Raw genomic sequence first — 18056 nt, forward strand, 5'->3', positions numbered from 1 at the left:
CACTCAAACAGACCTCCCAAACTTGTTGTAGCTAGAGATACACATGTGACCCAGAACAAAGAATAAACACACATTAAAATACACACGGAACAATCCCTTACCTTACCTCAGACCTATGGCCTAGCTCTGCAAGAGGATTTGCACCCAAACCTGTCCAAAACTCATCTTCTAGGCCTGTGTGCTAGCTGCCTCAGACCTTAGACACCTACAGCCTATCTCCACAAAATCCACATCAAAACAGAGAATGGATACTCCATAAAATATTTTCCTTGCTCCCTTGCTAGTTTTCCTCAGATCCACACCAATTTCAAAGGTACTTTGATGTTAGATGCACATGGGATGTGACAAATAGCCTCACACAAATCCTCTATTTATATCTTCTTCTAGGGCAACGTCTAACCCAACAAAAGGTCTCCTCAAGTCAATGTTGAATTGACTTCTCTAGACAATTAGCCCACACATAACTTCAAAAATTCATATCTCAACTTCTAGACCTTGAATTTCGATAATTTTTGTTGCCCCAGGGTGCTCTAGAGGTCCTCTATCATCTCCATTGGTCAAACCATCAATCCTCATCACGATTTCACACCCACATGCTTGGGTACAAATCCCACAGGCTTGGGTTCTTAGCCCACAAGTCACTTTTGTGTGCCAATTCCTCCAAAAACCACTTCAAAAATCCATATCTCAACTTCTAGACCTCGAATTTCGATGATTTTTGTTGCTCCAGGTTGCTCTAGAGGTCCTCCATCATCTCCATTGGTAAAACCATCAATCCTCATCACGATTTCACACCCACATGTTTGGGTTCTTAGCCCACAAATCACTTTTGTGTGCCAATTCCTCCAAAACCCACTAGCCTAGGGTTTGGAGTACCTCCCAAGCTACAAATCTCAACAAAGTCAAATAGTGTTGATGCAAACACTTTTTTCATAAAGAGGGAGTGTTAGTTTTGGGGGTTACTTCTAAAGTGTTTACATCATGCTTGGGGTGTCTCATGTGATGTGAAGTGTATGATGTATGGATGATCCTTGGTTGTATAATGATGGACATACACATTGGAGTTGGCTTGTTTATCGATTTGTATGCCTTATATTCATGTTTGTTTGGCATTCTTCCTTCGAGCATTGTAGACATATCATAGCTTGATGATTTCTTCATGTAGTGAACACATAAAGGGTAGTTGCTTGTGAAGATGACTTGCCTTATAAGAACGTTGAGCATCTTCCAAGAGGGAGTTCAACAGTGGATGGCATGAGGAGATTTGGTTGCTTCCATTAAGGCTTGTACTTTAATTGAGAACACTTGGGTCAAGGAGTCATGATGTAGGTGGGGTGGACCCAAAGGTTCACATGGCTTAGTAGGTGTCTCAAAGCTTTGGAGGCCTTTGAAGAACTTCCTTGAGGAGATTTTGTGGCACTTGAAAACTTTAGTGATACTTGTCATGCTTACCAAGGAGGAGAGAAGAAAATGTATTGTACACTTGTGGGATGCAAGTATGGGTGCTAAAAAGAACTTTTGGATGGTGATGTTAGTTTGTTGATGATATATGTTGAAGTGACCAACTCTAGTTAAGAGTGATCCCTAACTAGAAAAAAGTAGTGGTTGGCATTTTCTTAACTAAGGTTTGGAGAGCTTGACTATATAAACTTCGTGATAAAGTTGTTATGTGTACTTGTACTTCATCTCTTCTATATATGTGTGTGTGTGTGTGTGAAGTTCCCAATAGTCTAAATAGTGTACTTCGTAATTTGATTTTCAAGCATCTTCTTGATTATGTAAATTCTAGCACTTCTTCACATTTATTTGACATCACATATAGTTAAATTGATTAAGTCATTCAACACATTTTGAAGAGAAATTCACAAATCTATTGATGTTATGACATATGCTAATAAAATAATTAAAATCTATTATATCCATAAAAAATGTGCCCCAAGGGCAATAGCTTTGTGGCACTAAAGTACATTTGATTGGTACTTATTTTCTTGCATTGCCTTGTGAAATTGGGTTGAAAGTAAGTGAAATGTTGATATTGTAAACTCGTAGTTTAGATTTGGTCTTTAGGTCAAAAGTTTGCGGGAATATATCGGCAAAACTCAAGGCAAAGGTGAAATCTCTGAAAGTCGCATTTCTCAAAATTCCCATAATGGTAGAAATCACTTAACTATAGCAAGATATCAAAACCTTCCAAGTGAAAAACATGAAAATTAGTTTTAGACAAGTGGTCTCATACCATGAAGAAGGATAAAGAGAGTGGTAAAGATTTACTTTCATATGACAACTTTCTATTACAAATTCATGGATGTCTTCAGCGTAAAAAGTTAATAATCACTAGAACCCTAGCTACAAATATAATCTCCTCAATACTAACTTGGTTGAAAGATTGCAAGTCCCTGCCAAGCATATACAGAGCATAGAGGTCAAGGGTGAGTATGTTAAAATTTTAAAGTTTTGAAGATTACCATGAATATATATGCTTTGTATTCATATTTGTATGCAGTGATATGGAAATGTTGATATTATTGTTGAATATCCATGGATGGACTCATTGGGTACATTAAATAATAATGTGCAAAAAAAGTATGAAATTTTGGTACCTAAAAAGAAAAGAAAAAATCATAATTCAGCGTATCTATCTCTTACTAAACAACAAATGCCCATGGTGGCACATGTAGCTATTGGGAATCACAATTGTTGTTAAACCAAATCCCGCAGATGTTAGTCAATGATCGCATCGCCAGAGATAAGGATTCATGAGAGGCAGTTAGTCCATGTCATGAAACACACGGGAAGCGTTGGTTTATCCAATGTCCAACAATCTCCCGCCCTCACCCCAACACGAGCTAGGTGTGTATCAAACTCGTGACCTACGCTCTGATACCACTTGTTGGGAATCACATTTGTCGTTACACCCAAAACCCGCAAGTGTTAGTCAATGATTGCATCGTTAGAGACAAGGATCCACGAGAGGCAATTAGTCCATGTCGCGAAACACACATGGAGCGTTGGTTTATCCAATGTCCAACAGTAACAATGTTTGCAGGAAAACTAATCCAGTACATCGAACATATCAATGAAGAGTTCAACATTGAATCAAAAGAAGGTTTTACAAAAACCCTAAAAGGGAACCCTAGGTAGGGCATAAAAACACAAAAAAATCTACAAAGCTACATTACTCAAAAGAAGCACATGCTAGAGTTCAAAAGACCCAACAACTAAGGTAGTTGAGTATCACCATGCACGTCAAGATGAGAAACAATGGCCAAAACAAAACAAGACTAAGAGCATCGACCAACATGCCACCAAAAAAAGGCACCTGCTATAGAGGTACATGGAGGAACAAATGTAATGAGTAGAGATATCAAAATAACACAGCAGCAAGGAACCAAATGAGAAATCATAGTCGATATCAAGGTGGCAAAGAAGATGCTAAGTCCCATGTCCAAATATCCAAATGAGAAATCATAGTCGATATCGAGATGGCAAAGAAGATGCTAAGTCCCATGTCCAAATATCACCAAAATAGATGGTTGCGCATGCTTGGTATTAGTGAACTACACTAGTAAACTATATGACTTACACTGATGTTTCGAAGACAAAACATGTGAAGGGGAATGAAATGTAATGTACTTGAGAATATTTTCTGTAATGTTAAGTATCTAGGGAGCTACCCAAAGAGGATAATTAATACCCCTGAAATAAAGCCCACGAAGATATTGGTATAAACCCATTAAGTAATGCAATCTTGCTTATTCATTCAGTAAGGCTCATTAAGCATTTGATGGATAATGAATATAAAACAAAGAGGTAGTTAACATAAAACAAAGAGGTAGTTAACATAGAACCCAATGAATACTCATGAGAAAATATGTATACACATGCATATCATTAGATTGAGCATGTAAGATATTATATTGCAATACGCTTGGTTTACGGGGTGATTCCCTCCGCAAAGAATAAATTGATTTTTTTATCCTACGTTGCATATTTTTTCTATATTTTTGGTGTTGATTATTTGTATGCATAAACTTGTTGTCTTAAAGATTACAGGTTTTATCTTTTCTCTACTATGGTTCTTTACAACATGAATTGAGGGATTATCGTTATTCAAGTTTATGGTCAAATATTATAAATAGCTGATAAATGAATACACGAAACTTTTTGCTATAAACGGAAGAGGTATCTACAGACACCTTTCACAACCATGATGCAAGGGGGAATCAAGGAAACATTAAGAAAATCTGCCAATATGTTGTTTCTATGTTCATGGAGATACAGTTTCCAAATGCAGCACTGCTGACCAAAATAATAAAAGGAGGTCAACATTATCAAAGTCATTGAACCCTTCCTGTTTGACTTTGCTTTAAATGATAGGTAGACATATGCAAAGATTGCGTATGATATTAAAGACTTTTATGTACTTTATATTACAGTGATGACCGACGTAAATCCTACATTCCACGTCCAACTGTTCTCAAGGCCAACCTATGCACTGCCAAACTGCCCAAATTTAATAAAATATTGTATGAATATTAATAAAAAATAGTAATATTTAAATTATTAAAAATAAAAATAAAAACAAGCATGAGAAGCATATACATTTTTGTACACTGGTTGATCTCGTCATGTTGGAGTATTCTTATACTTGTGCCCTTTCTGGTCCACTGCAACCAATCTTGTAAGAAATTATTATGTTTCCTTCCGAAAGAAAGGATGCAGGCTAGGAGATCAATATCATTCACCAACTTTGATTATATCATAACTCGTGTGGAAGATACATCAGATTTTGCAAAATCTTGAAAATAGAAAGTATAATAATCCTGGCCAAGTGTAACATTCTATAATATGTGCATGAAACAAGTATTATTTATTTCAAATATGCTCCAAGGATGCATATTCAAAACGGTAGCTTGTAATAGACGCAAAATAATAGGTTAATGAGGGTAAGAGTGTCAAATCCGATAAGAAATTGTTAGCTAGCAACAAATTAGAACCTGGGATGGTATTTTTAATAGGCCTTGGATGCTATTTTTGTTATGCCTTCAAATACTTATTAAATTAACAGTAGATGATATTGCACGTTGACCACATTTCAAGCCCTGATGTAGGACTCAAAAGCAAAGAATATTCAGGAGAAGAGTGTTGATGCAATCCTCAAATTCCATATAAGCTGAGCAAGAAACTTGTAACGGAATAGAGTATTACATATTTTAACTGTACCGAAGTTATTAAATCCAATATAAATTTGTAACGGAACAGAGTATTACATATTTCAGCTGTAGTGAAGTTATGAAAACCAAATCCAAACAAGTGAATGCCATAAACTAATGCCAGGTAACAAGGATCCAAAATAATGTACATTGGAGACAAATCCAATTCTTAAGACCTCAACGCCATTCTTTTCTCCTCGAGGTCCTTCAATTCTTTTCGCCACATATCCAATTTAGCCAGCTTTTCTCTTTGCTCGGGATTCAATGTTCCTTCACCAGCCATAGATGCTTGTTGTGACTCTGTCAGACGAATCTGTTCACAAAATAAGCTTTGTTTTAATTCACGAACTAATCATTTATATACATTAATAGAGAGTGGAAACCATTCAGTATTCCCTGTTTGTGAATACAAAAAGGTCAATTAAAGTTCTCTAGTATAGCTCCCTAGTGTCTAGTTTGCCACAAACTTGTGCCTGATTACACCTGTGCGACATCTTATGAAATGATGTTACCAAGATGCCAATATACACATTACACCTGAGAGGTTATTAGACGGGCAAACAGAATCCTTGTATGCACCTTTAGAAAATCACAATAAAGGTCACTTCTACAAATATATGTACCTTTTTCTTCAATGCTCTAATGCGTTTATCCAGATCAATTCTATCAGGATTTGCCTCCTCTGAAGAGGCAGAAACAGAAACATCTGTGGTAACAGTTAATGAGCCCATCTGCTGAGCTACAGCCTCCACGTCCGGATCTGTATTTTCCCTATTTTCAGTTGCTAATGCTTGTCCGTTTACTGTGTTCTCGGAAGCTTGACCTTTTTCAGATGTTGATGAAGCAAGAGTAGCCTGTAGAACTCCAATTAACCAAAGTTAGCATCATTTTTTAGCAACACCATCAAAAGCAATGCAGGCCATATAATCGTTCACTCAATTAGAGCATCTGGGGACAGTTCATGAGCAAGCAAATTTTAAAACCAAAAAACTACTGTGCAGAATGTAGAAATCTTAAGTTTCTTAACACACTGCTGCTAAAATATACCCATCTGATGGGCTTACCACTCCACATTTACCTCTCAGGACACTAAGCTCTACTTTGATTCACTTAGAATGAACTTACCAAAAGGCTCAGGTTGCAATTGAACCTTTTGTGAGAAAATGGGACACGACTTCAACAAGCCTAGCAGGCCAAATAAGAATCAATTTCCTCAAATTTATTAGAATTTCGGTCCGACATAACACACCTATTTCTAGATATGGGAGACAGTTCCCTCTCGGAAGCTGACAGAGCACACATCATTAGATATTTGGGTGACTTCACAGTTGTAGATGATTGACAAAATGGGTTTCATACCTTGTACCAGAATATCTTGGTGCTGGTGCGGCTATACTGTGCCTGCATTTGGCTTTGCAATTGGCAGCAGGTGAAATCTTCTATGGAGAGCCTACCAACTCTAGGCCCTATGTAGTTGCTATTTTAGTAGAGTAAACCATACAAGCATGAAGTCATTTTATCATTTTGTAATGGTGATACATTTTTTTGTTTTAGTTTGTTCACGATGAATCAAATGTTATACCTTTGCAAAATGCTCTAGGTACTCTCCCACCAGTTGCATCCCATATAATGCAGTGTTACATCAAGTACCCAGGAAAAGGGAGCATGGAGATGCACATTATTAGAATATATCTCTATTTAGTAATGCTCAGTCTTTTAGCTGTTTCTATTTTTATTCTTTTAGCAGTTTCTTAGATGAAACTGTTTGTTCTATATTCTACATAGAAACCTGATGTTTCTATTATTGTAAATATCTTTGTATTATCATTGAGCTGTTTGCTCCAGGTTAATCAATTCATTCGATATTCTTTTACATGCGTGTTTCGCACTGTTTTATGGTATCAGAGCACAGGAATTTTTTTCGAAATAATTTTTCATAGATTGAAAAATTCAGTAGTTCATTTCGAAACTGCTCTCAGGGTCTGTAGATTTCTTGAGCTTCATTCCTTTCTAAGGTCGAGCCCTCTGTAAGCCAGGTAGCCTTCACTGAGTCTTAGCCTCGGCTTTGCTCATTGTGATAAAAGCTTACAGTCGTCAATCTCGATACAGAAAGGGATTCATTTCCTGCATTATCATTTTATGAGGATTTAAATTTGTGGCGGTGCTCAGAATCGCGAACAGTCTATTTGTTTTGAAGTCGTGTTTTGGAAGCCGTGCAGGACAGCCGACGTTTTTGAAGAATCAAGATTCGAAACAGCTGCGGGGTCTGTTCTGAGGAGGGTTCTGTTCTGAGGGGTCTGTTCTGAGGAAAGATTCGAAACTTCCGGCACTTTTCAGCGGCACCGAAACTCGACTTTGCCACACGGGAAAGTGGCATCACTCCCTTCGACACTACTTTCAATGTTAAAGCCATCACGGGTCGCAAAATCAAAATCAGAAGCGCTGTCGGACAAACGAGTGGCTGCCTCAACACAATTCGACGCACCATCCGAGCTCTGCCGTCCCTGACTGGGCCCGACAAGCCGCCCATCAAAACCCCTCCTCGATTCAGCAAAAGTTTGCCGGGACGTGACGTAGGGTCTCCACGGGACGTGATTCGGAGGTCAGCCGTAACTATAATTTGATTCCGGCACTTGATTCAGATCCGCTGTTGAGCTCTTTTGCCGCGATCCGACCGCCAAATTCGTGAGCTGCTCCTGCTGAATCGTGAAGGACGTGCAACACGGGATTAGAGCCTCCATATATTTGCTGAGAAATCAAATTTTTTTTACAGACAGAGATTCTTCATATAACGTGCCGGCAGTGTCACGTAAGTCACCATTTATTTGCTGAGAAATAAAGTGTTTTAACAGATCCGAGATTCTTCAGATAACGTGACGGCAGTGTTACATAAAGAGATCCTCCAGATCACGTGACGGCAGTTTCCAGATCATAGTGACGGCATAACGCATCTTTTCAGGGATTTTCCAGTGACGGTATTTTCAAGTGACGCCATCTTCCAGATTCACGTGGTTACGTAGCGGTTTGATTAAAAGTTTATTGTGATTTTCTTTTGAAGTGGTGGGACCAGAACAGCGTATACAGCACAGCTTGGACAGCTTCAGTTTACAATTTGTTAAGGTTATGTGTCTCGGCCCTTATTTCCTGTTTCTTTATCTCTGAAGTTTGGCATTTGTTTGCTCAAGGCTGCCTGTGAAGAATTTGTTCTGCAGCCTGTGTTAAACCGGCAGCTGTATAATCAATAAAATCACTTCAAACAGCAGTGTAAGACTTGTGAAAGAAGGGTACAGCTACAGCAGTGGAATCTGCTCTATTGCCATTTTTTTTAGACTGTGGAAATATATTTTGTGTGCTGGACTTCTGTATTGTCTTTGAGAAAATGGCCACGCTCACCAATCTGATGTTAGAAGGAAATCAAGCCTTTTACGCCTTTATGGCTAAAAGGTCTTCAGATCATGTTCCTTCTTCTGCATGGTACATTGATTCTGGTGCATCACGCCATTTCTCTCACAGGCGTGACTGGTTTATTGACTTCTCACCTTTCAGTGATTCCGTGGTATTTGGCGGAGGTGAAAAGTACACAGTAGCTGGCAGAGGTACAGTTCAAATTCAGTCTGGTGGGCGCACACTCATATTTCTGAATGTATACTATGTTCCTGGTATGGAAATTAATCTGCTGTCTGTCAGCCAGATTATGAGGAATTCTCCTCAGCTTGATGTTGTGTTCAGTGCACACAAGTGCTCTATTATTGACAGAGAGACTAGTCTAACAATTGCTGTTGGCTTAGAGGACCATGGTCTATATAGGCTACTTGACACCGGTGACTCTCCAGAAGTGGCTCTAGCAGCACGTGTCTCTCCCATCAGTACTCTTTGGCATCAGCGATATGGGCATCTAAATATGCAGTATCTCTCTCAGCTCTCCCGGGAGGGACTTGTGTCAGGATTACCTGATATTCAGACTCAGCAGTTGGGGGTATGCGGCGCCTGTCAAGCGGGAAAGCAACATCGGTCTTCATTCAAGAATGGAGAATCTTGGCGTGCATCTAAGGTACTCCAGTTACTTCACGCTGATATTTGTGGTCCTATGAATACAGCTTCTATCACTGCTTGCAAATATTTTTTACTTATTGTAGATGATTTCAGTAGAAAGATGTGGGTGTATTTTCTAAAAAATAAATCTGATGCACTTAATACCTTTCAGAAGTTTAAAACCTTAGTTGAAAAAGAGTCTAGCTGTAACATCATGACTCTTAGGACCGACAATGGGGGGGAATTTTGTTCTTCAGCTTTTGCCAATTTCTGTGATATTCATGGCATCAAACATCAGTTAACCGCACCCTACACTCCTCAGCAGAACAGTGTTGTCGAGCGCCGCAACCGCACGGTTGTTGAAATGGCTCGTTCCATGTTACAACACAGGAGTGTTCCAAACAGATTCTGGGCTGAAGCAGTATTTACTGCTGTTTACCTTCTTAACAGATCACCCACTTAGGCTGTTACAGGGAAGACTCCTGAAGAGGTTTGGTCTGGCCGTAAGCCTAAGATCAGTCATCTCAAAGTATTTGGCTCAGTTGCATATGTTTGGATTCCAGCTGCTAAGCGCTCTAAGTTGGATTCCAAAAGCCAAAAACTCATGATGACAGGGTACAGTGATCATCACAAAGCCTATAGGCTGATAGATATAGCCACTGGTCGTCTTAGCTTCAGTCGGGATGTAGTCTTTGATGAGGACAGAGGATTCTTTCAGCAATGTTCTGAGGATCAGCCTCACAGTGTTCTTCTTCCAGTCGGTCCACCTGATGGGAGGGATGATGTAGCATCAGTATTTGATAATACTCTATCTGAGCTTCCTCCAGAAGCTAACCCTCCTCTTGTTGTTCCTATTGCTCTTGAGCCTTCTCCACCTCCTTCTGATATTGGTTCCTCTGCTCCTGATATTGGTTCTTCTTCTCTTCGGCCTAAATGGTGGGCTAAAACCATAGGTGATCTCCGGGATGATGAGCTCCTTGAAGGTAGAACTTCTAGACATAAGAACAAACAACAGTCTACAGTCAATTTTGCTCTTATGGCTAACATACACAGTATTTTTGAGCCTCAAACCTATTCAGAGGCTAAGGGTACATCTGAGTGGGAACAGGCTATGGAAGCCAAATTCCAAAGTCTTCAGAAGAATCATACATGAACACTTTCTGATCTTCCTGCAGAGAAAAAACCCATAGGCTGCAAATGGGTGTATAAAGTGAAATACAAAGCTGATGGAACCATAGACAAGTATAAAGCTCGTCTTGTGGCTCGAGGGTTCTCACAGAAGGAAGGCATTGACTATGAGGAGACTTTTGCTCCTACAGCCAAGATGAGTACCATAAGGCTTGTGCTTGCCCTAGCAGCTCAGTTCAATTGGAAAGTTCATCAGATGGATGTAAAGAGCGCTTTCCTAAATGGTGATCTCCAAGAAGTCTACATGACGCAGCCTCCAGGATTCAAGGTTGCTGGTCAAGAACAGAAAGTGTGTCGGTTAGTTAAAGCAATCTATGGATTGAAACAAGCTCCTCGGGCTTGGTACATAAAAATTGATCAGTACCTGACAGATCAGGGTTTTCAGCGGAGTCCATCTGATGCAAACCTGTATATCAAGCATACTGGTGATGATATCTTGTTTGTAGTTGTCTATGTGGATGATCTTATCATTACTGGCAGCTCTGCACATTTGATCCATGGGATCAAACAAGATCTATGCAGAACTTTTGAGATGACAGACTTGGGACTTCTTCATTACTGTCTGGGGGTTGAAGTGTGACAGACTGAAAATCAGATCTTTCTTTCTCAGTCCAAGTATGCCAAAAATCTTGTGGAAAGGTTCAGAATGCAGGATTGCAAACCGGCCACGACTCCTATGGAACCAGGGCTCAAACTTTCAGCACAGTCATCCTCTCCTCTTGTGGATGAAACTTTATTCAGGCAATTAGTGGGCAGTCTCATCTATCTTACTGCTACCAGACCTGACATCAGTTTTGCGGTAAGCTACATTTCTCGCTTTATGTCAGCTCCTAAAGCTGATCATTGGATAGCAGCAAAGCGGGTGCTACGATATGTGCGTGGTACTTCTGATTATGGCCTCTTATATACTCGCAGCTCCAATCCTATTCTCAGTGGCTACACTGACTCTGACTGGGCCGGTTCGGTTGATGACCGTAAATCTACAGCTGGGTATGTGTTTAGTCTAGGATCTGGTGCTGTTACTTGGACTAGTAAGAAGCAACAGGCAGTGGCTCTCTCCTCAACAGAAGCAGAGTATCGGGGAGCAGTTAAGGCAGCCTGTGAGGCAGTTTGGCTTCGTCGTATGCTTGCAGATATGCATGTTTTTCAGACAGGGCCTACTTCTTTGTTTTGTGATAATCAGGGAGTGCTCAAACTTGCCAAGAATCCAGTCTTTCATGAACGAACAAAGCATGTGGAAACTCACTGCCACTACATTCGACAGCTGGTTGAAGACGGCTTAGTTCAGTTGCACTATGTTCCCACAACAGAGCAGCCCGCCGATATTTTCACCAAGCCTCTTGGTCCTGATAAATTTGTAAAATTTCGCGGGTCTATTGGTGTTGTAAATAGATTGAGCATTAAGGGAGGGTATTAGAATATATCTCTATTTAGTAATGCTCAGTCTTTTAGCTGTTTCTATTTTTATTCTTTTAGCAGTTTCTTAGATGAAACTGTTTGTTCTATATTCTACATAGAAACCTGATGTTTCTATTATTGTAAATATCTTTGTATTATCATTGAGCTGTTTGCTCCAGGTTAATCAATTCATTCGATATTCTTTTACATGCGTGTTTCGCACTGTTTTACACATGGGGGTACATGTGGAGACTGTTAATGTTTATAGCATCGCACTGGAAATTCCACACCTGTCTAGTGTTGGACGTGTGGAAGTCATCCAAAAAAGGTCCCTTCTATTTTGTAATTCACTTTAATTAAAGTTACTTATTAAAGTGAAAAGTCTTCTATTAGTGAGTTGATTAGTATCTAATAAAATGTAAACAATTTACATCATCGATTTAGATGTAATCTCAAACGTCAATCTCATTGAAAGACCTGGTCATCAACTCAATGTTATAAAAGAAAGACAAAGTGAAAGGAAAAGACATAAAGGCTCTGATACACGGAGAGTGTAAGAAAAACACAAGTGAGAGAGTGATAAATAAAGGACTTTCAATCACTGTGCAAGTCCAAAGGAGAAAAAAGGAAACAGTGTGAGCAGCAAAAAGAGATTGACCCAGCTCCCAGAAATTGGAGGCTATAAAACCCAACAAAAGAAAAGGGCAGCTGTGCAAATTTCTGGGACAGATTTCAGCAGCAGCAAGCTTTGGCGGGACCATACAGGCTGTATGGTGCACCAGAACAGCCATGTTTTGCTGTAAATTCTTTTTTTCTTGTTTTCTCAATGGGCTATTCTCCCAGCGTCGGAGCCCTTGTAAACTTGGAGTAATTTTAATGAAAAGCTGATATTTGAAAACCAGAATTTTCTGTGTGTATTTTGGAGATTGGCTTGTAGTTCTTGCTGACTTTATATTCCAGTTAAATTTCCAACAAGTGTATTTTATTCTATGAGCTAAAGAATTCAGTCTCAATTAATTTTTCAGTAAGGAAATCATAAGGAATTAATTTATGTAGGTTGCTGGAATAGAAAGAAAAAAAAATGTTATCATGGTAAATCGATAACTCGTTGGAGTAATATGGGCAAGGCCCAAGATCAAACCTAGTGGATGCCACTATAACACCAAGAGTATATCAAACAGCCCATAAGCTAGATATATCAAGAATTTATGACTTAGCAAGAGCCGAGAATCCGAGATTCCACGAGGGTGGGGGAGCCTACTCCTTGAGCCTTATCACAACAGGCCACCCAAATTTTAGGGAAACTCACCCGGGACAGGGAGACATCAGAGTCCCTAGCACAGAGTCCCTAGCATGGAGGGTCCATCTCTAAAATTATAAAAATTAAAATAAAATCCCAACATCATAATTTATCCCAATACAAATTCATCATTGTGCAATGGATTCTTTGCTTGCATAGATTTTTTTATTTAAATTTCTCTTTTGTTTTGGTCTGGGAGGGGTGGTTTCTAGACAAAAATTGTGGGGATATGCCCAGGCATCCCTCTTTTTTATAGTGGGGGGAGTCATTTTGCAAAATGTGTCCCACACATTGGCAAAACGTTCCACCAACCCCTGACCTTGTGGGATGTATCCCCATGGAACACCGATATAATGTTAATAGCACATATTTCCATCATATTGGAAACTTGGTCACTAATGGACATCAACAAACTTTCTTCAATTTCAACACAGTATAAAATCACTGACTGTATCCTATGCTGGGTTTATCTTAAGGTTTACCTTCCAGCAGACGTAGAAGACAACAATACACTTAAAAGACACAAGAACTTGTTGTTGCTAGATTAATTTTTCAAAGTCAGCATGGAAATTATACCCAGCCTTCTGCCAGTCATGTCAATTACAACTTGTGCAAACATACCCGACTATGCTACCTCATACTACACAAGTAAACCACTCCAAGCTATCCAATCATCTATGGCTGTTTCTGTTCAACTTGATCCATCCTGACTTGGTGTCTCCATATTATTCTTCGATTTCTCCTTCTCCATGATCTGCCATACGGTCTAATTGTCTCTCAGGACTTGGGCGTACTTCCAGCCAGCAGTCATTTTAAAAGTTCTGTTGGTTCTACCATGGTATTAAACACTATTATATTCCTTGCTCAGTTTTTCATTTTGACAAAATTCTCCACTATTTTTTCTTAGTTCAGACCAATGTTATCAAAGAACCAAACCGGTCATCGAACCAGTAGAACCCCCACACCGAGAACTAGTCGGAACCAGACCGGCACTGGTAAAAAAATCAGACCAAAAAACCGGTCAACCAAAACACAAAATATTCATGTTTTAAAGAAAAACATATATATTCATGTGCATCCATATGAATCCAAACCATTTATGCACAAATAAGAAAAAGTTATCATATGTAAGGGTGCACATAACCAAAATAACGCCAAGTACAATCCATCTTTGAACTGAAAATAGATCAACAAATAGGCCCTAGATGGCCCCTAGCACATATCATCAAAATCTTTGCCTATATTGGGATCTTTGTCATCAATGTCACCCTCTAAGCATTAAAATAAGATAGAAAATGCTTAGCATGCCAATTCAAGATTTTGTTGGAGTGATGGGTACATTTTTAGTAGGATCATAATAGAGGAGTTCAACAATCAATCCCCCTAACATCAAGGTACATAGACGGATTGGTGCTCTTGATTAAATGTTAGTTCCATACCCTCGTACATGACAAAATCCAATGGAAACATTGCAATCTCCCCAATCCTGAAATCATAAAGACCTGTTAAGTCTGCTGATTTTGAGTGTGATCTAAAATTCTACTTTCTCCATATGAAATCCAATGAGTTCAGAACCGCTGTCAAACATCCTGAGTAAATTCATAATAATGTTAAAAAGGTGATGTTCTCCTTTATCTTTCATTTTTATCCTTTTACTTTAAGAATTTGACATTACCATTAATTGCATATCATTAGTAGGGCAATATGGTCAAATACTAGGCTTCCCAGTCATAAATCATTACTCTGAAAAAAAATGTGTTCAAAGGGTCCTTGATAGCATTGTACAAAACCAGCCGGTTCGGTTTTGAACCGGCCAACAACGGTCTCGTTCACCAGTCCGAACAAGTTTTCCCCTCCAACTGATCAAACTGGCCAGTTCTGATAACATTGGTTCAGACATACTGGCCATAGAGGTGCAGATATTGATGAGAGAAGTGCCAATAAAAGATGTTTGACACGTGATACTAGATCACAAGGATACAGATTTAGATATTGATATTTGAAATGGCCAAAGAAAGATGCCTTGCAGGTTGCTTTAAGGCCATTGATAATGAAAGATGCCTTGCAGGTTGCTTTAAGGCCATTGATAATGAATGGCTTTCATCATTGTGCCTTGCGATTGTTGCATGTGTTGTGACCGATGTTTTGCCTGATGGAAATTAGTCATTTTTTCTCAAGCACCTGAGAATTTGGGATGCAGTGAAAGGAATTAGATTCCTTGAGCCATTTTCAAAAGCCAGTGGATTGGGCATGAATGTCAGCACAGTATTAGTAGCAAAGCTCTCATTTAATAGTTGTGTACTCTCCTATCCAGTGGGCACGTGACTGATGGTGGGAGGCAAGGAGTTTCACACACTTGGTCATGGTTCCAATCTCATAGGCTTCATCCAGTACCTTAACATAGCCATTGGTGCCCCTGAAGGGAGAACTTATCACACCAGAGGGTGATGATCCACATGTGCATATTATGGATGCAAGCCGACCACTACATTCTGCTTAAGGCAGATACCACTGCAGATTCGATCCACGTGGGACTTACACAGCACAGTGATGTAGCCATGGGGGCACCTAGAGGTAGGGGTTGAACTTATGGCACCTCGAGATCATGTACCACAAGTACATATTATGGTCTCCTTATGTCCTGCCAATTTTAGTCCATTGGGTGATAGTATAGTGGTTGAGACAGAGTGTCACCAAAATAATGACTGGGTTCAAACCCCAGTGAGTATAGAACTCTGATTGCGTGTATAGTTTGCCAAGTTTGATGCCCCCAAGGTAAAGTGGGCTTCACCGCAGTAATGGAGATGGAATTCGTAGCAGCCCAGGCCTCATATATCAAAAAAATATTGACCATACCAAAAAAAATTACAACTTCCATTCCAATTTTACCTTGGTATATGGTCAATTGTCCTACTTGTTAGATGAAAAATGATATTTGTTTTACCTACTTGAAGAAGTTATAAATTTTCTTCTGCTGGAACATAATCTTATTACAGAATGCTACATACTGAAAGTCTCTAGTGGACATTTTATGGACTTGTATATGATTGCGCCAATCATACAGTACTGAATCAAGATGGCCTTTACATAATGCAGTTATGGCTTATCAATTTGAAGAAACATTAGCACAAGCAATATCGCAGCAAAACTAAACACGCTTTTTATTTTCTTCCTCATAGTGTGCCATTCATGATTCTTCTCAAATGAAATTATAGCTTACCCAGCTTTATGCAGCCACACACAGGAAGACAATCAAACAAGGCACCACCACACAATTTCTAAGAAGGATATAAAGAAATAACACCTCTATGAAAAATCAGAACTCTGACATCCGAGTTTCTTTGGACAGTGACATCTAAAGTACAAAAACGTGGAATTCTGTAACCTGACTTATTGACAGATTTAAGGCGTTTTTTTATGACAACTAGAAACAATAATACTTGTCCAAGATCTGGGCTATCTTTGGCATCTGAATTTCCTGAAGTTTAAAGTAGACATGGAAGCATCAAAGTCTAATATAATGAAGCATCTAAGGATTGGGAGGAGTTTTATATGGCAAAGACAAGGAGTATACATGAGAAATCTTAACCTATAGGCTATGACAAATCCAAACTTGTGGTGTCGATATCAAAATCAGCCTCAACCACAGTCAAAAACCCCTAAACCACAGTCAAATTTCCCTAAACCACAGTAAAAAATCCGCCTTTTTCCATGTTTTGGTGGGCATGCCTAAAACCGGCCGGTTTAGGACAGAACCGGCCGGTTTGATACAAACCGGCCGGTTCTGTCCTAAACCGGCCGGTTTTCACCGGTTAGGGCTGAAAAATGGCGAAAGGCCCAGTCAAACCGGGTTTTTTGGCCGGTTCAGACCGGCAGCCTTGCTAACCGGCCGGTTTGACCGGTAACTGATTTTCAAAAACGGTTTTAAAAACTATGGTGGTACCTAGAAATGTAAAACCAATTAAGGATAGAAAATATGGAGCTATGAGTAGCATCAACTCATCGTTTGCACCATCCACAACTGTATGTGCACCCAAGGCTTGAAAAATATATCTAATATAATCATCAATAGAAGGGTTTTAAATAGTTTAGAAACACTATATGGGTGTGTTACTTGTCTTCTTTGTTACAAAAAACAATTCTCTTATAACCTTGAATCAAGCCCTCGCAATCATGGCAGTGAAACCATAAACATCTTATGACAAGATCATGCCACCATTCTTGTAGATCTGCAAGAATGCCTCCTAGTAGGTCATCCATCTAACCCATGCTTACTACAAGTCTCTAAACAATGTCTATATCCTTAGCATTGTCTAGAAAACATGAAAACATGGCCGTTAGTATATCCTTTAGCATCCTTGGATGCACTAAACATAAACCAGAACTTAAATGTCATCATATTCACATTAAATGGGTTCCACAGGTAATGGTTGTTTTGAATATTTTCTAGTCTGATATGCATTAGCCAAATATTTTTTAAACGACTCCACAAAGAAAGTACAACAAAAACAAGATTTTAGCCATCAGGTATTACAAAGACCTTGAGCTCCTTCACAGCATCATGTGGGCATGTGCTACAACCAGACACTCAATTTTCAAGGGGCTTATCTATTAAGCCCTTTTCATAGGGTCATAAGGAATCAACACCAACTGACATTTCAGCACCAGAAAGGGGGCAAATTTCAAGAACTATCCAATACAGTTAAACTAATGCTAACATCTGTTAGAGAAAATAAAATTGCCTTAAACTTTCACAAAGAAGGGAAACAGCCATCTAACTAACATGGTTTTCTCAACCTAGGAGCCATAAATTCAAAGTCCAATTCCACCAAAATATTAATCTTGGCCCAAGGATTCTACTAGGGTTTTTGGTTACAATTGAAATGGTCCTATTACAGTAAAGAAATTGGCCACCCCTCCAAATA

The 18056-nt window shown here is 39.2% G+C and overlaps 1 protein-coding gene across 1 annotated transcript in view; it reads right to left on the minus strand.

Moving 5' to 3' along the window:
- Window positions 1-5145: 5145 nt before the first annotated feature.
- The window catches only part of LOC149267587 (partner of Y14 and mago-like), a 68475-nt gene continuing 55564 nt past the window's right edge, over window positions 5146-18056 (minus strand). The window contains exons 3-4 of the mRNA XM_089433582.1: window positions 5837-6067; window positions 5146-5526 (exon numbers count right to left, since the gene is read on the minus strand). Coding sequence (XP_089289708.1) covers window positions 5383-5526; window positions 5837-6067 — 375 coding nt within the window. The 3' untranslated portion in view covers window positions 5146-5382. The remainder of the gene's footprint in view (window positions 5527-5836; window positions 6068-18056) is intronic.

This window comes from Pinus tabuliformis, chromosome 6, assembly GCF_031772625.1.
Source record: "Pinus tabuliformis cultivar Carrire ecotype Pingquan chromosome 6, CPIR1, whole genome shotgun sequence".
In the NCBI taxonomy this organism is placed as follows: domain Eukaryota; kingdom Viridiplantae; phylum Streptophyta; class Pinopsida; order Pinales; family Pinaceae; genus Pinus; species Pinus tabuliformis.